The 23,540-nt window shown below is 51.8% G+C and overlaps 1 protein-coding gene across 14 annotated transcripts in view; it reads right to left on the bottom strand.

The window, feature by feature from the left end:
• Positions 1-590: 590 nt before the first annotated feature.
• DMBT1 (deleted in malignant brain tumors 1) overlaps positions 591-23,540 on the bottom strand; it is a 55,150-nt gene continuing 32,200 nt past the window's right edge. For all 14 annotated transcript variants that reach the window (XM_070631937.1, XM_070631961.1, XM_070631926.1 and 11 more), the window contains 16 exons: positions 23,294-23,320; positions 22,649-22,681; positions 21,865-21,906; positions 20,668-20,694; positions 20,023-20,055; positions 16,260-16,413; positions 15,762-15,964; positions 15,004-15,324; positions 14,342-14,362; positions 13,263-13,292; positions 12,820-12,970; positions 11,198-11,406; positions 10,159-10,343; positions 5,468-5,856; positions 2,698-2,969; positions 591-1,161 (listed from right to left, as the gene is read on the bottom strand). In XM_070631937.1, the coding sequence (XP_070488038.1) occupies positions 995-1,161; positions 2,698-2,969; positions 5,468-5,856; positions 10,159-10,343; positions 11,198-11,406; positions 12,820-12,970; positions 13,263-13,292; positions 14,342-14,362; positions 15,004-15,324; positions 15,762-15,964; positions 16,260-16,413; positions 20,023-20,055; positions 20,668-20,694; positions 21,865-21,906; positions 22,649-22,681; positions 23,294-23,320 (2,264 nt within the window). In that variant the 3' untranslated portion in view covers positions 591-994. The remainder of the gene's footprint in view (positions 1,162-2,697; positions 2,970-5,467; positions 5,857-10,158; positions 10,344-11,197; positions 11,407-12,819; positions 12,971-13,262; positions 13,293-14,341; positions 14,363-15,003; positions 15,325-15,761; positions 15,965-16,259; positions 16,414-20,022; positions 20,056-20,667; positions 20,695-21,864; positions 21,907-22,648; positions 22,682-23,293; positions 23,321-23,540) is intronic.

Here is a 23,540-nt window from a genome sequence, read left to right on the forward strand (position 1 = left end):
TTGGCATTGCCAAGGCCATATGCAAAAGCTCCCATTCTTCCCAAGCCTGACCTAGGGGCCCTGGGTCTGGCTTCTCTCCTATTTTCTGGGAAATTCCCTGCCTCTTTGGAAGCCACCTCATCCCTTTGTTTCTGCTAGATCCTGGGGTCACCTGTCAATCCACTGCTCCCTGGAAACTATATGCGAACAGGCCTCCTGGTGGCCCGGTCCAATGCTCGGTGATCCTAGGGGCCCTGAGGAGTTTATTCTCTTCCCTAACCCCTCAGCCCATAGTTCTGGATGTGATGTCAACACCAGAAGGTGCACAGCTTCCTGGAGAAATGGAGGTAGTCACCTTGAATTTTAAAATCACAATGCCATTAGCATTCTGGTCCTTCTCTAGCCTGCACCCTGTGTTTCCTGCTTTGGAGAAAACCCAAACATACCAAGGACAATGGAGGACACTTTATCTATCCCCTAAAAGGTTCTGGAAGCCACAGGGCAGAGCTCCCTGGCCTTTGTTATTCCTTGTGACAGCCCACCCTACGACTGCTTACTTTGAAGGGATCAGTGCTTAGGTGAGCCACTAGAAACAACGACCAAATCAACACTTGCGTAGAAAAAAGCTCTTTATTCAGTTTGTGCTATAAATGGGAAAGCTAAGATCTACACTACAGGCCTGAGAAGCTGGTTTATAAAGATCAGAATAGCAAGTCAATCAGAGAAAGCTCGGCTGCTACTACTACAGAGAAACTTCGGCTCACAGCTGCATGCAGGATTTTAGACACCGGCTCCTGCTTGCCTGACATTTTGTCTCAGCACCGAACTTGTGTTCCTGGGAAACCTGCTCCCATCTTTTTGCCCCACCTCAACCCACCCCTCCATGTGCCTGGGCCAGAGTGGACAGAGGTGGGGTGCTGCTGGGTGCCAAGGTCTGGGCACTCATTTCTTCCTTTGTCGTGGGTACCGAAGTATATGGGGTCAATGACTGAGTGCTGTGCGTGTTCTCCTGGCTTCACATCTTAGAGCTCCAAGGATGGCCACTGGTGGCGCTGGTGTTCCTCCCCATTATGAAGGCTGCCACAACCAGGACCACGACCAGGAAGACCCCAGCAGAGATGGCAACACTGTGGTAGCTCCCCTGGGTGCTGGCTTGCTCCTCCACGTCAGCCACCGACAGGTCTGGGAAGGAGAGGGACCAGGAGAAGAGGGTCGGCATCACGACGAGCCCAGGGGAGAAAGACGGGGGACAAGTCAGGTGGGGGTCCCAGGGCCGTGATTGAAATCAGAACTGTCTGTCTGGTGGGACAGGAAAAAGGAATAGGAGAGAGAAGTGCTGAGGGGAAACTGAGGTCAGGCTCCAAAGGGCAGTGGAAGGTCAACCCAGGGAGGTTTCATTGTCTTGTCAGCCAACAGAGTCAGAGCAGGTTTTGGGGCGGGAAGTCAGAGCTGGGCTTTGGGAGGTCAAATCTGGATGGAGGCTCCCGATAGACGGGAGGGGAGAGAGCGGGGGCACTGAGGCCAGCTGGGAGATGGGTGCAGAGTCACAGGCAGGAGGTACCCAGGCGCCAGCTCCTGCAGCGCTGAGGGGAGAGAAGGGAGAGGAGAGACGCGAGCAGCATCCCTGTCACCCATCACCCACCCGCCGTCCTCTTCTCTGTAGCTCCGACTCCCAGCAGAGGTGTCACACAGTCAACGTATGTGACTCATTTCTGAATTGCATCCCCTCCTGCCCAGTGTCAGCTCCACAGGGGCGGGGATTTTGATCTGTTTCTGTTTGTTTAGGAATTTGTCACCTGGAACTCAATAGGCCTTCAAAAAACATGCATGGGATGAAGAGCGAGGAAAGAGCCTAGATCATCTGGACGTCAGGATAGACTGATCTGGGGACTCAAGGAGAGAGAGCCATCAAGGATGCTCTGTGGGATGGAGGCCTGTGACCAAGGGGAGGGTTTGTGACAACTACTGCTAGCCCACACGTGCCCCTGTCACCAGGGCCCCCACGTCTGTTGACCTGGCCCCGGCCTGGACCAGAAATCCCGGGAATCCCTCTGCGAACACTTCCTCACCCACACCCACAACAAGACAGCGCAGCAGGAAACACGGTCCCTGTCCCAATGGAGGAAAGGAAGCAGTTTGTCCAGTGTACGGCCCTGCGGGCAGCCAGAATAGACCAACCCTGCCAGCGTCCCGACGGCCTCCACGCCCTGATGTCATTACCCCTGGGCCTAACTTGTTGTTGCTATTGTCACGAGCAATAATGTTATCAGTAATGTTGTTAATATCGGTGACAATGACAACAGTAAGAAAACCACCGGTTATCGCACCCAGTGACTTGTACCAGGCAGGGGCTGAGGCCACTTAACCAACACATTTTTGTAACCCTCAACAGTCCTAAGAGGTGAGCATTAACACTTTTGTCTCTCAGGTGAGGAGCGTGAGGTTCTGGGAGTTCAGACCCAGGGGATAAAGGGAACAGCTGTGTCTGTGTCCCAGGTCAGAACTCCCATGCCCAAACCCCACACATGGGTCCCCATAGACCAGGAGCCCTTGGAAGAAGGCTGGAAGCAACTCCGCATGGCGCAACGTAGCACAGCATGCCTGGCACACAGTAGGTGCACAAATTGAGGTGGAACGTTACACCCACAGAGACATCCCGAGTCCCCAGGGGTCACAGGCCTGGGCCCTGCTGGGCGGTGGGACAGGAGGGCCACCTACCCAGGCTTCTCTTCTCAGCACTGGGGGCCTGCAGCTGGAAGGGGCCCAGGACGACGTCCACCTTCTCCTGGTAGGAGCCTACGTCCCTCTTGGACCTCACCACACAGCCCCTGTGGCAGCGGGAGGAGTAGTCGTACGCCCTGCACGCCACCATCCTACACTGCAGGTACACGGAGGGGAAGCGGTTCAGGAAGTGGAAGGAGCTGAACTTGAAGCGGGCGACGCGGGGCGACGGCCGGGGCAAAGTTTGATAGGTCACGTCCTTCACACACCTGGAAGCAGAGAAGAGTCGCCCGTGAGCTCTCACCAGCACCCTGTGCTCTTCAGGACTCGGATGCCCCAGGCAGGCAAGTCCAAGGCCCGGGCCCCCGCTGCCCCTCCGATCCACCCTCTGAATGCGTAGCCCAGACACTGGCTGTCAGCCCTGCAGGGACGTCCTGGCAGCTCTGGGACGTCAGCAGCATCCTAACGCAGCAACTCAGCCCAGGGTTCCCACGCAGACAAGCAGGCCCACAGTGCACAGCGGGTGCTCTGTGACCATGTGCTCAATGGCCCCAGGGAGCCCAGGTGAGTCCAGGAGGTGACAGGGCCCAGAGTAGGGGCAGGAAGGAAGATGACATTTCCTTCCCTTTCCTGGTCTCAGGGCCAGGCCGGGAGACACTCGACTGCTCTCTGGTGTCTCTGGTGCCCTCCCTGTCCAGGGCTGTTTCGTGACCACCTCCCCCTGCCCTGCACCCCGGGCAGCTATGCTTTCCTCATGCGCCGGGTACCCTCCAGGACGCCCGGCCCTCATATCAAGCACTCCGCAATCCCTCCGGCACCTCATCTCTGCTGGTGCTACAAGGATCATTACCTAAGGATCCGCTGAAAGAGATTTTACTCAGCTACGGGGAAGGCGCATCTCCCAGCTCCACCCAGCTGAGAAGGAGCTCACACTGACCGCATGCAGCACTGACGGGAAGATTCCAGGCAATGCGGCCAAGACAACAGAAAGGACCCTGCCCATGGGGTTCAGCGTGGAAAGTTTTGGGGATGCATGGCAGGTGTCGCCCGGGCATCCTGACTAGCCTGGAGATGTGACCCAGGGTCCACTTGCTGTCTTGCTTCTGCCTTCCAGAGCTTCCTTCCTCTGCTCTCAACTCACATTCAGATACCAAGTTCTTTTTCCACAGTATTCACTTTAGCAACAAAGGTGGGAGAGAAAGTCCCCAAAGACCCACAAGGAGGTCGGACAGTCATAAACAAGGTTGGGGAAGCTCAGGGGCCACTGGGCAGGAACTGCATTTCCCACAAACCCACATCAGTCTGCGGTCTGTGAGCCAGAGCTGCACAACCCAGGCTACACTTCACAATCTCCCCAGGACATTTTTAAAATACAGATGCCTGAGCTCCAGCACAGATCAAATAAAGAGAATGTGCAGGTGGGGCCCAGGCATGGGTTGTTTGAAGCTCCAGATCATTCTAACGGGCATCCAGGTGGTTGGCGGTCAGGTGCAGCTAACGAGTCCCTGGGCTCCAGGTACAGTGGACACATCTTCCCCCACATGCACCTCCCCCTCTAACCCAGAAAACACCATCAGCTTCTGTGCATTTATGTGCCCGAATTTGACCCACAAGAATTCTTTAGCAAAGAAGAACTAAATCACTCGCTCATTTGAATTCATCTCAATCATTCAACATAATCAGGTATCACCTTGTTACTCTTTGTAGAAAGAGGAGTTGAGTGAGCTACTCCCCCTTCTTTGCTGCCAAGGAGCTGCTGTGAATTGAACCGACTGCATAGACGGTGAAAAAGACAAGCCTCAATACCCATTTATCAAATTGGCACGTATTCAAACTGTGCCTGGGAAGAAACGCTGTTTTTAGTGTCCAGGGAGGTGTGACACTTAACCTCCCAACCCTAATTCCTAGCACAGCCCCTGACCCTCCCAGTACAACTTCCGCATGAAGCAATTGTTACTGAGGAGCCAAGGTCAAATCGTAAGCCAGGAAATGGTGCGCACGCCAATGGACAGAGACGAAAGAGAAGGGACTGGAGGTGCACACTCCGGGGTCCTAGGACCCCTCCATGAGCTCAGAAGAGGACAGGACTCACCAGAGTCCATCATCCGGGAAGCAGAACAATTGTAGAGAACCCCAACCTGGGCACCACTGACCCCAGCCTGGCACTACTGGCCTCCCCTCTGCATCTCTTGAGTTTGGTTGGAACCATGGACTCTAGGCACGTCCATTCTCAGCTGATGGAGGTCAAGGGACCTTCTGCTGCCTTTGATGCAACATTCCTTGCGGACCACCTGCTGCGCATGCTCTTTGCCCAGGGCCCCATCTACTCTTTCTCATTGAATCCTCCCGACAGCCTATGATGTGGGCATCACTATGCTCATGTGATGGGCGAAGAAACGGGCTCAGAGAGGTGCAACTGCCTGCCCGGAGTGATACAGCTAGGGTGTGGCAGGGCTGGCATCTCAATCTTGATCTGCTCCAAAAGCAATGATTTCCCACTGCACGCATGTCTTTTGAATACGAAGGCTTGCCTGGAGTTTGGTCACCCGGGGTCTAATCCCAGTTTACAGCTAACCTGACTGGTGACCACTGGTGAGTCATTCACTTCTCCAGACTCCCATCTCCCTGTGTGTTAACCAGAGACGATAACTTGACTGGTTAAGACTGAGCGACTAGGACAAAAACCTACATTCCTTGAGCCTTTGGGCTACTCGTGTTTGAGTTACCAGGCAAAGGTTGAAGTGCCCCCCAGGAAGACACTCCTTACCCGCTCCGGATTAGGTCATAAGTCAGAGACGTAAAGTCACTGGAATATGGCGAAGCCACGCAGGTGTCCACAAACAAGTCCAAGGAGGTGTCGGAATGGAGGATTTCAGCCTGAAGGTACAAATTCTGGTCCAGGTCCACATAGTACGGGCTGCTGGTCACACGATTGGAGAATGAAGAGGATGTATAAAAGGAAATGTTCACATCAAAGTTGCCATACTGGATTTCCGTGACCTCGATGGTGTCATTAGCGATGTACATCGTCTCAACCCAGGTGTCCTGGAGCATCTTGCAGCTGACGTGAATGTGCAGGTCCTTCTTCCTCTTGATGATGCCGCTTGAAACAGCTGCTTTGAGGACGTTGGAATAGGTGATGGTATCATTATCTACCTGGGAGAGGCAGGCAGGGGAGCAGAGTCAGGCAAATGTCACCTGCTAAGGGGATCTCATTGGTGACTTTGGTTAGAAGGAGAGGAAAGTGACTCAACAAGCCTTCAGACCCCGCCAGAACCACAGGGAGATGGCACATGCCTGCTGCCAGGGCCCCATGGCCTGGGAGGGGCCTGCCGCCTGACTAACAAGACTCCTTCCTCTCACTCATCGCCTTCCTCCACCCCATATGGGGGACCACAGTGTGGCCGGGTGTTGGGGTCTCCTGGGAGCTGCTCCTCCTGGGCAGAGGGTGTGTCTCGATGACCCCGTGCCCTTCTGTTACTCAGCTGAGCTTGGACCCCTTGGCTCAGGGCCGTTCTGGCTTGTGCTGTTTCCTTCTCACTGCTGCTGGGAGGAGTCAGTCCCGTCCTTGTGGGAGGAGCTGACGGGAGCAGTTTCCCTGTGCTGCCGGCTGGGTCAGTAGCTACTGCAGCTTGGAGTCTGGAGCTGCTGGAGCTGGAGCAACAGAGATCTGGAGTCAAGGCTGCAGCAGGTCTCTACCTCTGGGGCAGGGACCTCGCCAGAGGCTCCTGTGGACAAGGGGGTGGGCCATGGCCACCTGAGCACTTCCTGTCACACTCTGCTTTCTCACTCCCTGGACCATGGCGCCATTTGCCACTGTGCCTTTCACCAGGCAGCAAATTCATGAGAATGTCGGTCCCCCATGCTGCTGGATGTGCCTACCATCTTGTAAGTGACCTTTCTGTGGAGGGAACCTGTGCCTGGTGGTCTGTGAGCATCAGAAGGAAAGGGTGATGTCTAAGCATCTCTCTCTTTTCCAAGGGCTTGGTAGAGCATCAGCAACAGCATCAGCAGCATCAGTAAATATCCAAGGAATGGATGAAAGGTCTAGGGGACAGCGGCCCAGTAAAACTGCAGTTCCGAATGAAGGACTGGGCCGGGAGCTGCCCTCCCAAGTACCAAGAAGACACAGGTGAACAAGGCCCCAGGAAGCTCTATGATCATGATCATCTGGCCCCACGTGAGGTGAACACAAGCGGGCATCACCAGGTGGAGACTGGGGGAAATCTTCCCTCCCAAATGCGATGATAGTCAGAAGCAAACTTCTAAGGGGAAGTACGAGTTCCCAGGTCCGAGTTCCCACAAGCCACGGGCGCTTTTGTAAGAACGAGCACAAAAATCACACCATAGTGGCCTGCACAGAAGTCCTAAAATGTAAGGCAAACTTACTCTTTAAAAAAAAAAACAGTTTGTCGCTTAGTCACATTTAGTCCTGTCCACTGTCAGCAGCAAAACCCGATCCCGGGCCGTTTGGGAGGTTAGACAAGCCCTCCTGAGGCCACACTTGTACAGCTTAAACATGATTATCCCCCAGAACAGGGAGAGTTGGAGAGGCGTTCACTGCATACCTGCAGTTCAGAACCCAACTCTGAATCTGTCCCTCCAGAAAAACGTGTGAAAAGAGAAGGTATAACAAGTAGCTTAAAGTGGTTTTGCCCCGCTCGTCCCCTTCCCTTCTCCTCTCTGATCACTGGCTTCCTATTCTCCCTTCTGAGGGCAGAAAGAGGTTCCTGAGGTCCCAGACCTGGGGCAGGACCAGCCTGGCCTGCAGGGGCACCAGAGCCCGCACGTTGGACTCAGGTCGCGGAAGGACCCAGAGTGGGCTCTGTCCTCCATCTCTTCATGGTAAGTACACTGTGTTTTCTGCCTTTATATATTCTTAAAAATTTTTGACTTTATAGTTGAGTGCCAATGGTTGTCACAATAAACCATATAAATGTTGTCACGTTGTTACTCCTTCAAAGAGGAGCCGAGGTGCCTTCCACTTAACTCTGTACATGAACATGAGAGTTTTCTTAGAATCCCCATGTGTCTGTGGTTTCTACAGTCAAGCTAAAGTCTGAATCCACTCCAAACAGTGCACGTGGAGCACAGGGTTACTTCTCGATCATGAGAAGCAGTTCTGATTGTAGATTAACGTTCATTCGCAGACATCTGCTCAGTTAGGAAGAAGCTCAGTGTGTCATTGGGGGAGACCTCATCTACTCAGCCCCATCAGCCACCATTTGTCAGCACCTGCTAAATGGGGCACCTGGAGGAGCTGTGGAAAGTTCTGGCTATGGATCTTGTCGCCCTGTCTTTGAATTCTGATGTTCACAGTCCACGATCACGTGACCTTGGGCAAGCAGCTTAACTTTTGTAAGCCTCCATTTCCTCATGATTAAATGGAAATAAAAGTCATCCTGAGAAACTGGAAGTCATTGAGAACTCTTAGTTCAGTGGCTGGCATACAAACCTGCCATTAGTAATGTGGTTATAAAGGCTTAGGCTCCACCCCGGGGGACTGGGAGTTGCAAAGAGGAATAAAATATTGGCCCTGCCCCTGAGGCACTCGGTTTGGTAGGGGACACAGGTGTTTAAATGAACAGAGGAATCAGAATGAGGCATGTGCTGCCCACCATCTGTCGAGTTAGAAGAACCAGGGTGGGCACGTTCCTTTGGCAGCTCCTGATGGAGATGAGGGAACATCACGGGGCGGCTCAGAGGTCAGGGTCTCCAGGCTGCACATTTGGAACCAGGATGGCTGATCACCTTTCATGGACTGACTCCCACTGACTAAACTCATGACAAACCAGGATCTAACACAGTCGGTTTACAGGGCCGAATGAGAAAGCCGGGTTGCCTAGAACATTTCCATGGCGTGACCAGTATGTACCTTCTCTGCATGTGGGTCTCCCTAACCTGCTCAGCTCCTCTCAGAAGGAGACCCGGTGTCTGTAGGGACTAAGAAAAGGGAACCCAGTGACCACAATGGCGAGTGCAGACCCTCAAGCCCAGGCATCCAGCCATGGCTGACAGGTCAGTCTAGTGGGTAACGAGTGTCCCCTTCCTCTCCCCATTTCTCCTGTGTCAAAGGATCAGGCATGACCTTGCCAAGTAATGAGCAGCACCATCTTCGCAGCCAGCACAGTGCCTGGGACACAGCAAACGCTCAGTGTGTCCCTGGTGAATGACAAACTGAGGCCTCCACATGTGTGTGTCACACTTTCTAGGTACTTGAGCATTTCATGTTGGGGATTTCCTGTAGGCCCAAGCCAAATAAAAGGGTTGGCACTGTGTCTGTTCCCTGACAGATGGAATTTGGAAATGACTACTTAGGCGTCAGTCAAAAATTCACAACTTAGATTGGATAATTTAAAATAAATTTACATAAAATTAAATGCAGCCATTGTAAGTGTACTATTCAGTGAGGTTTGACAATAATCACCCCCACAATAAGACACAGAACATTTCCACTAACATAAATAGCCCCCTTCTGCCCCTTTGCAGTCAATCTCCTCCACCAGGTCGGCTTTCTGTCATTACCCATTTACTCTCCATTTCTAAATTCTACAGAAATGGAGTCACAGAGTAGGTCCCCTGGTCCTGGTGTGTCTGCTTCTTTCACTCAGCGTAACGTTTTTGAGATTCTCAGAGTCTGGCATCGACTCTATCAGTCCTGGGTGACAGACCAAGACCTTGACCCTTCGAAGCCCAGCCTCTGTATTTTTAAAGTGGGATGACAGAGAGAGAGTACTTGGTGGGGTTTGTGGAGTATGACCCTGACTAATCCCAGAGTCTGCCATTTGTAGGGTGACCAGTATCCCAGTTTGCTCAGAATCGAGGAGTTGCCTGGGACATGAGACACTTCCATGCTAAAATCTGCAAGTCCCAGGCAAATCAAGGCAAGTGGTCACGCTACATGGTGACAGCTCAACAAATGGCAGCTGCAGAGACCAATTCACCATGAAGCTAGTGAAGCTTAAGCTTCAGGGCCCCATCCCCCTACCCCCACCATGTACATGGGTTCTTCCCAAGCTATCAACATATTGACACAGCCACATGTTTTTGTACGATTTATAAAAGTAAGATATGTCTACATTCTTTTGCTCAATGAGGCACCCGTCTCTCCCATCCACGCCGCCTCCAAAGCGTGTAACCTTCAGGCCCTATGGAACTGGAAGCGACCCCTGGGAGCTGTCTTCATTATTGTTGACGTGAGTGGCAGCCTACCAGGCACCCTCTGTGCTGGCCAGTGCTGAAAACCTGCCTGGTGAACTTCCCTCCCACTCCTTCCTTGCATTCAGGAGTGGCTGCAGCCACGTCACGGCATCAAGAAACAGAACTATATCTTCACCAAACTACATTTTGGTTCTCCCATAATCATGTCTTCTGTGTCCCCAGCATTCAAGGAGCACAGCGCACATCACAATAAGAAAGCTGCCCAGCAGGAGACAGTGCGGGAGGCCCCAGGCTCACCTGCTCGATGGTGCCGCAGCCTGAGTAGGGAATTGTGAATGTCACCTGGCTCGACGTTATCTGGGGCCGACACTGGCTGCTCCCACCCGAGCTGGGAATGACAAGGTCCCGGGCAGAATAGCCCAGGGACTGGAGGTAGCTCCTGCTCACGCTGGCTTGCATGCGATCCGGCAGACAAAGCAGCTCTGGTGGCCAAGGACAGACAATGCGTCAGTCAGCGCCCCGAGCTGCACAAGCGCCACGAGGAGCCCCCCACACAGAGGCGCAGAGATCCAGATGGCCGACAAGGATGGTGTGCGCGGGACACGCCTCCCCATGACCCCCAGGCGCCTCACGGCCCCAGTCAGCCCCATTCTCAGCAGAGCCCTGTGAGGGCACAGGGACTTTGGATTCCTCTGACGGAGAAATGGAGGCAGGACGTGGCTGAGTGAAACGTTTGCCGAGTTACCATTTACCCATAAGGAAAGTAACACTCCGGTTGAACTGTGGGGTGTGAGGTAAGGTCCTCGAGCCCTGGGAGCAGGTCCGTGCTCACAGTCCCAACTGCAGACGGAGCGTGGACACCGCCTGGCCCTCCCTGGCCAGTCTGTCAGTCAGTCCCCTGCACAGCTCAAAGCACGGCCATTAGCCTCACTGGAAGTGGCTGAGTGACCAGCTCGATCCATGTTCAGACAGCAGCCAAATGTGCCAGGTCTCAGGACATGATCACAGCGTCCCACATGCTGGGAAGGTCACAAGGCTTCAAGACCTCAAAGTCACCTCTGCCCTTGGCAGCAACATCTCACTCTATGCTGAAAGCATCACCCTGCACCTTCTACTTAGTCTCTGCCACCACCGTACGGCCAGTACACTGCCCACGGCCAGTTCTGACCCTTGACTTCGTTTCTGGGCAGCCAGAGTCCCAAGACCCACAGCTCCTGGCCCCTTGGTGACCTGACCAGGCTGCTCTCATTTCTTATTTCACAGCCACAGAAGGTTGAGCGGCTTCTGCTCTCTGAGGTGCACCCACCGCTAGCGAGCCCTCACCAGGGGGACTTACCAGTGCTGTCATTGGAAGGATGAGAGTAGTAGTCGGCCTGGAAGCCTTTCTTTGTGACACTGCCGTCGCTGACAAAGCGAACGGACAGGAAGTTCGAGGACGAACTGAAGGAGCCCCTCGCCCCATCACAGACCCGCGCAATGAGAGGGGAACTGTGGTGGGGGCCGTCGAACACTTCAATGTAATCGTAGTTACAGCCGCCTTCCAGCCTGCAGACAGAACACACAGCTGTGGCTTCACTTTTAACCAGGATTTGACCCAGGAGGTCAGACCTCAGTGAGGGGTCACACCTCTGTGCCAGAAATGCCGACAAAACTAAAACTGAAAATAACAGATTTCCATAAATCCAGCAGAGACTCATCTTCCCAGGACCTCCGTGCATGGGTCTCAGTCGTGCCTGTTGGGCCCCACGTATGAAATCCACACGCGGTCTCCTGACAGCCCTTTGCATCTTGAAAGGAAGGGGTCACATCCCGCCTTAGGCTTTTCATTCAATCAAGAAGACCCCCGTTTCCCATGGCACGAAATAAATAGCCATGAATTCGTAGCAATAGAAATAAATAATTGAACAATAATATTGCGCAGATCACACAGCCTTTCTGAATCTCAGATGTGAAGTATTTACAGAGGCGAAGTTCTCCTACCCACACATACCGACAAGAGCTGGTGTGAAGTTCAAATGAAACAGTATGTGGAAAAGGGCCTCATAAAATGTCACAAATGGTTCGGTCATTGTCACTAAGATATTGGCCAAAGAACCAGGGTGGTCAAACTTCCTCCAAGGAATTTCGTAAGTCCCCCGGATCCAAAATGAATTATAATGACATAGGAGAGTGTAATGATGAGGAGATTAAAATAATATTGTGTCTTTTGCAAAACCCCAGATGAATTTCCAAGGCAGAGACTCCCAAGGCCACTGCAACCAGAAACCAAGAGAGAAAACTAGTTCGTTCAGTGACGGCCATTAGAAAAGAAATTATGGGGCCCACTTTCCAGGACACTAGAGGACACTGGTGCCTATGCATGGTCGCCCCTCTCCTTGGACCAATCATGTATTAATGTGGCTTTGCTGATGTCTCCTCTGCCTGAAATGACATTCCTCCCCCGTCTGCATTGGATGAGGAACAACCCAAGCTCTGCAGCAGGACTTCCCCACCCCTGCCTGGCCCCCGGACTCACCCCAAAGAAGCAGGGAGTGGAGAGAAAAGGATACAAAATAACTAGTGTGGCTGTCAATAGGATTCCTTGCATTATCATTACACCTAACAGTGATCCCCCCATTGGCTACCATTTCCCAGGTGCTTTCATGTGTCTCTCTGGTGACCTTCCCAGAATGGGTGAGGGGAGGAAAGCAGGTGTCTCACTCCCCTCTTTGCCTGAGGCTCAGGATAGCAATCTCCTGATGTCCCACAGTCCCTCAGCCAATCAGCGACAGAACCGGGATTTAAACCAGGGCTCTCCTCCTGGCCCCGCCTCCACGGGCTGCCTCTGTGCTGGGTCAACACTGAACCCACAAGAACAAGTTTCCACCCGCCGAACATCTCTTCAGAAGGATAGGCACCGTCCATTCCCTCCAGAAGGCCTGCGAGGTCCCCCATGCTCTGCTTTGCACCCGCACTCACTGGACGTCTCTGAAGACGACAGTCACGCGGTAGTTGTTTTGGACTTCAATGTCCCAGACACATTTGGCGTTGTTCGGATAGTTCCCAGGGTAGGATGGGCTGGAAAAGTGCCCTGAAGGTTGGGACAGGAAGCCTCCGCAGGAATAATTTGCTGTCAGAACAAAATGGAAATGCTGATGCCCCCAGAGCACACTGCACAGTCACCGGGGAAAATTTTTAAACAATTCCCAAGACGGAAACCCAGCAGAAGGGGGCCTGGACCCGACCGGCCACAGAGGGCCAGGAGGGGGCCTGGACCTGGAGAGGCCACTGAGAGCCAGAGGGACCCCTGCCAGGGGGGCTGAACTTAGGGAGCCTCTCCTCCTCATTCTCGTCATCCTCCGCCCAGTGTCCCTGCCTCTGAGGGGAAGGGAAAGGGTATTTGTCAGGAGCTCAGAACTTACTGGTTGGAAGGGTGATGTTGTAAACAGGAGCTGTTGACAAAGAGAAAAGACAATGATCAGTTTCCTGGCATCCTTGACACAGTTACTAAGTGCTGGCTTCCCCCTCGGCCAGAAATGTGCCAACCCTGGGCTCACAGTGGGACGCTGGATACAGGCCTTGCCCTCAGGGAGCTCACAGCCTGCAGGAGACGATGGAAAAGAGTAAACCCCAACGTAGTGGGATGGGGCTGTGACCAAGCAAAACCCAGGCAATACCGGGAGCCCAGAGCTTTGGATCCTGACCCAAACGGAGCAGGGAAAAGCGGACAGGTAATCAGGCAGGCAGGTAAAAAGGTGGAAACGGGTGTTCCAGGCAGAGGGAACAGCATGTGCAAACAGACTCAGGTAAGAGACTGCCTGGCACATTTGGGGGACATCAGTGTGGATGGAGCAGGGAGATGAGGGAACCAATCAGACGAAAGGAGTGAACCGTGGAGAGCCCAAGAGATCATACTGAGCTGTGGGATCTGTGTCCAGAACTCCCTGAGAAGTCACTCAAAGGTGCCGAGGCTGGGACTGACACTGCATTTCCTAGATGACCCTGGCTGCAATGGAGAATGGGGGCAGGGGGGCCTGAAGCTGCTCTGCTGTAGGAAGCCAGGGGGAGAGGGAGTGAGGGTGGGATGGAGAGGAAGGTCTCGAGGAGCCAGGGGTGTGCTGGGAACACTCAGAGCAGGTTCACCAGGAGCTCAGGAGCCGGTGATCAGGAGCTTCTGCTGGTTACACACCGAGCTCAGCCAGGATGCAGGCCCCATCCCACCCACACTGCCCAGGGTCTAGTGCCCGAGGGGAGAGGCAGGGCATACACAGGTGGCTGGCCTCTCCATGGGACTGACCAGAGACCAGAATCTCATGCTGGGCAGGCTACTGAAGGACAGAGAGGAGCCTAGAGAGAGGCCCAGCTCTCCTTGGGGTAGGACATCAGCTGCAGGGGCTGCCACGTGCTGGGGAAGGCACAAGCGACAAACATGCCCTGCACGATCCAAGGGCAGTGGCAGAGAGGGGCAGCCAGGAGAGGCGATGGAGATCATGGCGCTTACCAGGGGTCGTTGCATATTGTCCTAAAAAAGAATAGAGGAAAAGCATCAGTACCTAAAGTGTGCCTGGAGAGAGGAGATGAGAGGGGCACAGCCACGCCACACAGAGTCTGACCCCCTCAGTGAGTGCATCCGGGGTCCACTGAGTCCTTGCTATGGAGCCTGTGTTGCTAGCAGGAGGCCTAAGTGGGTTTCCCCAGCTGTTCCACCAGCCCCATTGTTGCTTGGGGGTCATCAGTGTCACAGCCAGGATCATTACACCATCATTTATTCATCATTTCCTACTTGTTGGAATTGTTCAAAGAGTTTACACACATTACCCATTTAAATTCTCTGCCTCCCATTGAAGGCAGGAACAATCATGATCATCTACTTTGAGTAAACGAGGAGACTGAAGCTCAGAGAGGTTAACTCACTGCTAAAGGTCACAGAGCAAATGAGAGAGAAGAACACACTCAGGACTCCAGTTGTGTGTCCAGCGTAATGGCCTCAGGGCCCAGACGCCCACCAGAGATAAAGTGGCCTATGAATGGTCTCCTGGAGTGAACAGACCAAGGGGACAAGCTCTTGCCTGCCCCCATGCCCTGAACTGAGTGACAGACACCACCAGTCGCCTGTCTTTAGCTCTCAATTAGTAGCAGGCCAAGGATGACATCACGTGATACCTGAGCAAATGACTCCAGCATCTTCGTGGTGGGTGCAATTATGGGAGAACCAGCCTCGGTTCCGGCACTGCCAGAGAGTAGATTCCGTTCCTGAGCACACCACGTCGTCCAGGGTGATGGGGCCAGAGCCAGAGCCAAAATAGGCGTTTCCCAGGGCTGATACTGCATCACCGCACCCCAGCTGTCTGCAGACCACCTGGGCATCCTGAATGTCCCAGGAATCATCACAAACTGTCCCCCAGTTGCCACCATGGTAAATTTCCACACGCCCGGCACATGCACCAGAGGAGGAGGTGAAGTTGACTAATCTCAAGCTGGCGTCTGAAAGACATGCCGTAAATATGATGGCCATGGCCCACAACACATCTCCAAGACCAAATAACCCATGGGCCTTTCCTCATTCCCAAAGTCACCAAATGGCACTGGTCACGGTACAGACAGCTCCATGAGGGAGCTGGAAGGAGCTCCAGACGTCACTAGAGCTCAGACCCCTCCAGCCTCCAGATGGGGAGGTGTGGGCTCAGCAAGGAGAGTTAGTAGGTCCCCCAGGGAGTTGGTGGCAAGTCCAAGCCCAGGTGTTTCCCCTATTCTCCACACCTGGCTGCCCTGGCTTACCACAGTCACGGTCAGAGATAGCGAGAACGGGAAGCACATTGCTGAAACCCTTCTTGGGTTTCCTGTGGGAACCACAGTGCACGCAGAGGAGGGGGCTGTGAAAATACACTGAGCCTCAAAGCTCACGTCTAGTTTGCACTCACCTCTTGGAAAGGAGTTATACCAAGCAGAAAAGCCAGTGTTTTGGACAGTGACATCACTTCGGAATCGAACAATCATTCGGTTGGAAGAAGATGTGAATATTTGCCTGGTGCCATTACAAATTTTCCCCAGCAAATTATTGCTATTGAGTGATCCATCAAAGATTTCAACATAATCATAATTGCAATTACTGTGTATCTCCAGCCTGTATGAGAAAACGGATTCATGTCAACCTCGAAGGTCCTATTGCTCCTAGATTTTATAGATAGTTTGGACTTTATATCAGTGATGCTATTGAATCTAAGATTTTCTTCTTGCCCTTCTTCAATCAAATCAAAGGACTCCCCAGTATTGCCTCATGCTTCGTGATAGGAATCAGAGCAACCTGAAATCTAGTCCAGGGCACATGAACGAAAACCATCCCAGCCCAGGACACAGTCCGAACCACAGGGTGTGTGGAGGAGGACACATCCTTCCCCAGAGGACTGAGTGTCACTTACTGCAGATGGTTGAAGCCCAGGTTTATGCGATAGCTAGAGTTCACGTCTATCTCCCAGACACACTCCGCGTTGTTGGGGTAATATCCAGGATAGGACGGGCTGGAAAATGTCCCACTGGCATGGAATAAGAAGCCACCACAATTTGAAGAGTGTCCTAGAGAGGAGAGAGGGAGGGACATTGTCATTGTGGTGGGTCTTCAGGCGCGTTGTGACGTCGTCTGGGTAAGAGTCCTCAGGTTTCATCCTCTGCACTTAGAACGTGACTCCATTTTTCCTTAAACAAGCCGCCTCTCAGGCCTGGCCATAGGCCACCCCACGTTAGGGGCCTTGACCTGAGTCTCTGCCTCCCCCATTGGGCCTGGAACAGTGATTCTCTGGCGAGAGGTGACCCAAGTTTCAGAGGGAGCATGTATCACCTTGTGGCAAAAATGCCAAGAAAGCAACAAAGTGATTGTTGGCACTGTTCAATCGGTCACAGGGAGGGAGGTGGGGCTCAATCCTGGCTGAGCGGAGAGCAGGCCCAGGGAGAGCACCCTGGAACGCTACGTGTTCCCTCGTGTCTCCTGGGAGCAGGAGATTCGGCCACTTGACAAGAAGCCTCATAAAGCGGGGTCGGGAGCAGGGCTTCTGCCACAGAAGGCCTGGGCTTGTGTCTTGGCCCTGCTCTTATCAGCTCCATGATCTTAAGCAAGTAACTTAACTGCTCCGCCTCAGTTTCCTCATCCAAAAAATGGGGGTGATAATGGCACCTGGCTCATCAGATTCTTACAGGTACCCAATGAGACAATATCTGTAAACCCTTAGAACAGTGCCCGGCACATAATAGTTAGCCCCAAACAATATTAGCTATCATTATTTACCAGACAGGGATAAACAACATCAAGCATTCAAATTTTCTGTTGGTCAGTTTATTTTAAAAGACTATTTAAAAATATTTATGTACTCAGAGGAGATATAAATTAAAACTTTTTTCCTTATTCATAACTCTTTCTGTTTATTTTTCTGAAGTGTACAATTCAATGGTGTTCATATTGTCAGAGCTCTGCAACCATCACCACAGTCCATTTTAGAAAATCTTCCTCACTCTGAAGAGAGACCTGCGCCCTTAGCAGTCACTCTCCATTTTCCCTCAATACCCTCAGCCCCAGGCAACCACCAATCTGCTTTCTGTCTCCACAGATTTGCCCATTCTGACATCTCACACGGATAGAAGCACAGTTTGTGGTCTTCCGTGACCGGCTTCTTTCACTTAACAGAACGTTTTCAAAGTTCATCCATGTTATAGCATCCATCAGGACTGAAATTCTTTTCATTGACAAATACCAGTCCACTGTATGGGTAACCACGTTTGGTTTATCCATTCGCCATGATGAACATGTGGGTTGTTTCCACTTTGGGGCTGTTAGGAGTAATGCTGCCATCTATGAACATTGTATGTAAGTTTCTGTGTGGACTTATGCTGTCCTTTCTGAGAATATGCCTAGCAGTGTAACTGCTGGGTCCATGGCAACTCTATGTTTACCTTTCTGAGGAAGCGCCGAACTGTTTCCCACGGCAGGCGTACCGTCGTCCGTTCCCAGCAGCAGCTTGTGAGGCGGTGCTTGCCCCACAGCCTGGCCAACTGCGTTATCTGACTTTTTGATTCTGGCCAACCTACCGGCTGGGAAGTGGCATCCCTTTCTGGCTGTGATTTGCATTTCCCTGATGGCTAATGATGTTAGGCATATTTTCATGAGCTTTCTGACTGTTTGTGCATCTTCTATGGAGAAATATCTTTTCAGATCCTTCAATCATTTTTTAATAGGGTTATTTGACTTTTATTATTAGTGAAAGGTCTTTATATATTCTAGATTCGTCTCTTATCAGACGTATGATTTGCAAATATTTTCTCTTATTCTTTGGAAAAACAGTGATTCTTTTTTTTTTTTTTTTTTTTAATTTTTTTTAAAGATTTTTATTTTTTCCTTTTTCTCCCCAAAGCCCCCCGGTACATAGTTGTGTATTTTTCGTTGTGGGTTCTTCTAGTTGTGGCATGTGGGACGCTGCCTCAGCGTGGTCTGATGAGCAGTGCCATGTCCGCGCCCAGGATTCGAACCAACGAAACACTGGGCCGCCTGCAGCGGAGCGCGCGAACTTAACCACTCGGCCACGGGGCCAGCCCGAAAAACAGTGATTCTTAAAGAGAATTTGGCCTTTAAAATATGCCTACCCAGAAGTTCTATTTCTACAGTGGGAAATAATCCAGGATAAGGCCAAAGTTTTAGAGACCAGGATATGCATTACAATTTCTAAAAATATAATAAGGACAATTATAAAATAAAATAAACGTATTACTGTATGCAACTTATCTAAGTAAATAAAATATTATGAGAAAGAATCAATTCTTTTGTCCTACAATTATTAATTGCTTAATAAATCATGATATGTGCATAAAAACATACAGCCAATTAACTTTATGGTATAGAAATAATTTCAATGCCATAAAAATGCTACCTTTAAGGCAATGAGAAAATTATTTATTATATACTCAAGTGAACAAGGATGTCATAAAATAGGTTGTAAAGCTTGCTGTAATTTGTGCATGTGTGTGGTATGTGTATATGGAATATACATAAAAACGCCGACAGTAATTATATATGCATCCAATCATTCATTTCTTCATTTATTCTTTCTACAAATGTTTATGGAATGACAGACATGACGCTATATCATAAGATTGAAATCATGAAAAAAGTAGACATAGTCTACCCTCAGGATGTGCACAGTTTGGCAGAAAAGACAAGTATGTTGTGCAAATGTAATTCTCATGTTGTAATTCCCCAGCTTAACGCTTTTCACAGTTCTGGCTGCTCTTAAGATAAAGTCAGCATTTTAACCTGCGTACAAACTCTGGATGACCTGGCCCTAGCCATAATAGCTCATAATACTATGAGCTACCTGAGAGAGATCAGATTATCTTTTTCATCATTCTGTAATTTTACAATAGTTCTTAATGGCAATTTGACCATATACAAAACAAAGACCTTAAAATACTTAACATAATGACTTAGCATTGAATAAGAACATTCTATGCACCAGGCACTATGTTAAATTTAGACCAGTAAATCTATTTGTGTCTTAAAGGAAAATGTGAGAAAACATGTGAAAAATTATTTATAAACACATTTCTCAGCACAGGGTCATTTAGAATACAAGAGAAATATAAACAACTTGAATATCCAACAACCGGGGTTTAAAAAATTTGTGGGCATGGCTATACAATGGAATATAATGCAGGAACTTAAACTGATGGCAAGACAAGATTCAATGAAATGAAAAAGTCACCACATCACTTCTTAAGAGCAACGGACAGCTAGGGAACAATATCCATCTCAAGGGCTAAAAATTACTTGAAAAGTCAGGAATATTGGTGAAATTCACTGTTTATCCCAAAGGTTCGGAGATACTACAAGAAAAGGAAGCCTTTAACTCTATTCTCTGAAGGAACACTTCTCTCACTTCCTTTAAAGGAAGGGAGATAGATCTGCTTCGTTAAAGCAGAAGCCATCGGCCTGCCGGGACAGACACAAAGGCTGCACGTGCACAGCCTGGATGTGGGCTGGGTGTGCCCACGCTGGGTACAGGGTGTGGAGGGGCAGCCAGGGCCGGCTGTGCGAGCAGGATGAGATGGGCTGTGGCTTTGTAGGCACCTGCTGCATGGACAGCCAAGCATGGACTAAGACATCCATGCCCGACGGTCCAGGTGGAAAAAAGTGATACTTACCCTCAGTGCTTGTAGGCGATGGGTGCCACCAATCTAGGAAGAAAATGAAGCCACCTTAGCATTTTAGTAGATCCATTTTCAGTTCCATGGTCATTAGTTGGACAGAGAAATTTAGTTCCTCGTCCTTACTGTGGAAGGGCCTTGACCCTCTCGATGTGCACTGGGAATGGCCAAGGGGGCGAGGGTCCACAGCCCTTCCCAGTGAGCGGGGCACTGAATATTTTCAGTACGCCATAAAGAGCGCTTTGGGGTGGCTCTCTCCGAGGGAAGGAATTCTTTAGCAGACACACATTTCTAGGGGGTGTACTCGGCCCTGTTTCTAAAATGGTCACAGTTCTCCAGGGGAATGACCAGGACAGTCGTCTTCATCTGAAATCAGCAGAGGCCCAAAACCTCTTCCCCTGCAGCCTCTCTGGGAGGACCAGCGCTGGCAGCAGGCGGCGTCTGGAGGCCACAGGGGCTCTCCAGCCTGAGCTCAGAGAGAGCGATGGCTCTGGGCACTCAGCTGGTCACCAGAACCACGTCCAGGCAGTTGAGGAGAAATCATTCCCCGGGAGGAGGCTGCCCCTCTCCTCCTCGCTCTGGAAACCTCACAGAGCAGAGTTCCAGGGAGGACTCTGACTGGGTCGGGCGGCTGCGACTCACCTGGGATAGGGGAAGAGATTAGAGCATCTGCAAGAAAGAGGGGAAACGAGTCAGCCTCCGAGCCCAGGACATGTGGGAACAAGGCCCCCGGGATGCTAAGAAGGAGAAATGCCTGTCCCTCCATCACTGAGAAGGGCTTCCCGGGTGTTGGCCAGGAGACCTGAATAGGAGACATACGTCTCAGGGGACAGTCTCCACAAAGAGGTGTTGGGGAATTTGTGCTGACACCTTCATGTCCATTAACACCCTGTCTGCTCTGGGGCCATCTATGGAAGATGCTGCAGCCCACCCACAACGTTCAGGGACAGCAAGGGCTATCGGTGAAGCAATCAGGGAAGCCGCCACCTCCTGGGGACGCTCAGAGTGAGAGGAGATCCCGCAAGACGAGCCAAGTGGAGAAAAGCACACATTAGAACAGAGGCCCAGTGTCTTGGACGACCGCCTGAGCCGGGACGCCGGGATCCTCCCCACGACCACAGTCCTGCGAGAGCCAGCAGTTAATTGATTACGCCATTAAATAACCCACACGAACGGTCCCGTCAAAGGGTCAAAGGAGACCATTATCCACCTGTGAAGCTGTGCCCTGAGAAGGAAGCAGGGAAAGAAGCAGAGACACAATATCCAGCCCAGGTCTAAGGATGCTCAAATCAGGCTAAACACCCACTTGAGCCCCAAAGGAGGAGAGCAGGAATGGAACCCCCGAACCACACTGGGCAGCCCTGGGGATGTGCTGTGTGGCAAGTGGTGGTAGGCCAAGACCATCACCCTGTTTGGAGCTTCTTGGCCCCTGTGTGGTCCTGCCTGGGTTGTCCCAACTGCCAGCAGGTGATGGAACCTGGGCCAGACACGTGGGGTACAGGCACTCTCCACCCCTCTGCCCGGGACAGCAGCCTCTTGCCTCAGAACGAGGAGCCTCAGCCCAGCAGGACTTGCGAGGACTCTGAGGCTTCCACTGAGCTCCCCGAGGGGGCCGTTTGCCGAGCGTTTCAACCGGGAGCCCACTGGAGGCTGCTGGCTAGCCCCCCGCAAGATCAGACCTAGGCCCTGGGCTTCAGAGACCCCTCCCTCAGCCGCGCCCCACCCACGGGGCCAAGGAGAAGCAAGGGCATACCCTGAGCATCCTCCCATCACTCGCCCACCCAAAATGGATCCCAAAGCAGAGAGGGGGCCCCAAGGCGTGTGGACAGGAATACTGACCTGTTGGTGATGCCACATCTTGGGTAGCAGTGGGCCTGGTGTCTGGAAGAGCAACAGAAGGAAGGCAGAGTTAGACATCATGGAAAGAAGGACTCGACAAAAGCTTTGGGCAGGGCTTCATGACAATAATGCCACATGTGCATCCCACCACTCGCTACCCGTCTGTGCTCCTCCAGCCTCCTGCTCAGCGACCTCCCTTGGGCCCAAGGCCCTGCTGGAGATCAGCCTGCTCCTGCCACCTCAAATTGGGGACGAAGGAATGTGCGGGGACAGCTGTCCAATGGGATACGATGTAGCCATTTAAACTGACCAGAAGAGAAGATTCAATGACATGAAAAAGTCACCACATCACTTCTTAAGAGCAATGGAAAGCTGTTGGACCACATCCATCTCATGAGGTAAAAATTAAGGGCAAAATCATGATTATTGGTGAAATTCGCTGTTTATCCCAAAGCTTTGGAGAAACTTCAAGAAATAAAAGCCCTTAATTCTTTCCTTTATAAGAAGCACTTCTCTCACCTCTTTAAAAGGAGGGGAGATAGATCTGCTTCGTTAAACCAGAAGCCATCGGCCTGCCGGGACAGACACAAAGGCTGCACGTGCACAGCCGGGATGTGGGCTGGGTGTGCCCACGCTGGGTACAGGGTGTGGAGGGGCAGCCAGGGCCGGCTGTGCGAGCAGGATGAGATGGGCTGCGGCTTTGTAGGCACCTGCTGCATGGACAGCCAAGCATGGACTAAGACATCCATGCCCGACGGTCCAGGTGGAAAAAAGTGATACTTACCCTCAGTGCTTGTAGGCGATGGGTGCCACCAATCTAGGAAGAAAATGAAGCCACCTTAGCATTTTAGTAGATCCATTTTCAGTTCCATGGTCATTAGTTGGACAGAGAAATTTAGTTCCTCATCCTTACTGTGGAAGGGCCTTGACCCTCTCGATGTGCACTGGGAATGGCCAAGGGGGCGAGGGTCCACAGCCCTTCCCAGTGAACGGGGCACTGAATATTTTCAGTACGCCATAAAGACCGCTTTGGGGTGGCTCTCTCCGAGGGAAGGAATTCTTTAGCAGACACACATTTGTAGGGGGTGTACTCGGCCCTGTTTCTAAAATGGTCACAGTTCTCCAGGGGAATGACCAGGACAGTCGTCTTCATCTGAAATCAGCAGAGGCCCAAACCCTCCTCCCCTGCAGCCTCTCTGGGAGGACCAGCGCTGGCAGCAGGCGGCGTCTGGAGGCCACAGGGGCTGTCCAGCCTGAGCTCAGAGAAAGCGATGGCTCTGGGCACTCAGCTGGTCACCAGAACCAAGTCCAGGCAGTAGAGGAGAAATCATTCCCCGGGAGGAGGCTGCCCCTCTCCTCCTCGCTCTGGAAACCTCACAGAGCAGAGTTCCAGGGACGACTCTGACTGGGTCGGGCGGCTGCGACTCACCTGGGATAGGGGAAGAGGTTTGAGCATCTGCAAGAAAGAGGGGAAACGAGTCAGCCTCCGAGCCCAGGACGTGTGGGAACAAGGCCCCCGGGATGCTAAGAAGGAGAAATGCCTGTCCCTCCATCACTGAGAAGGGCTTCCTGGGTGTTGGTCAGGAGACCTGAATAGGAAACGTGTGTCTCCTGGGACAGTCTCCACAAAGACGTGTTGGGGAATTTATTCTTACAAGATTAACGCCCTAACTCCT

The sequence above is a fragment of the Equus przewalskii genome, chromosome 1 (genome assembly GCF_037783145.1).
Source record: "Equus przewalskii isolate Varuska chromosome 1, EquPr2, whole genome shotgun sequence".
Lineage (NCBI taxonomy): Eukaryota > Metazoa > Chordata > Mammalia > Perissodactyla > Equidae > Equus > Equus przewalskii.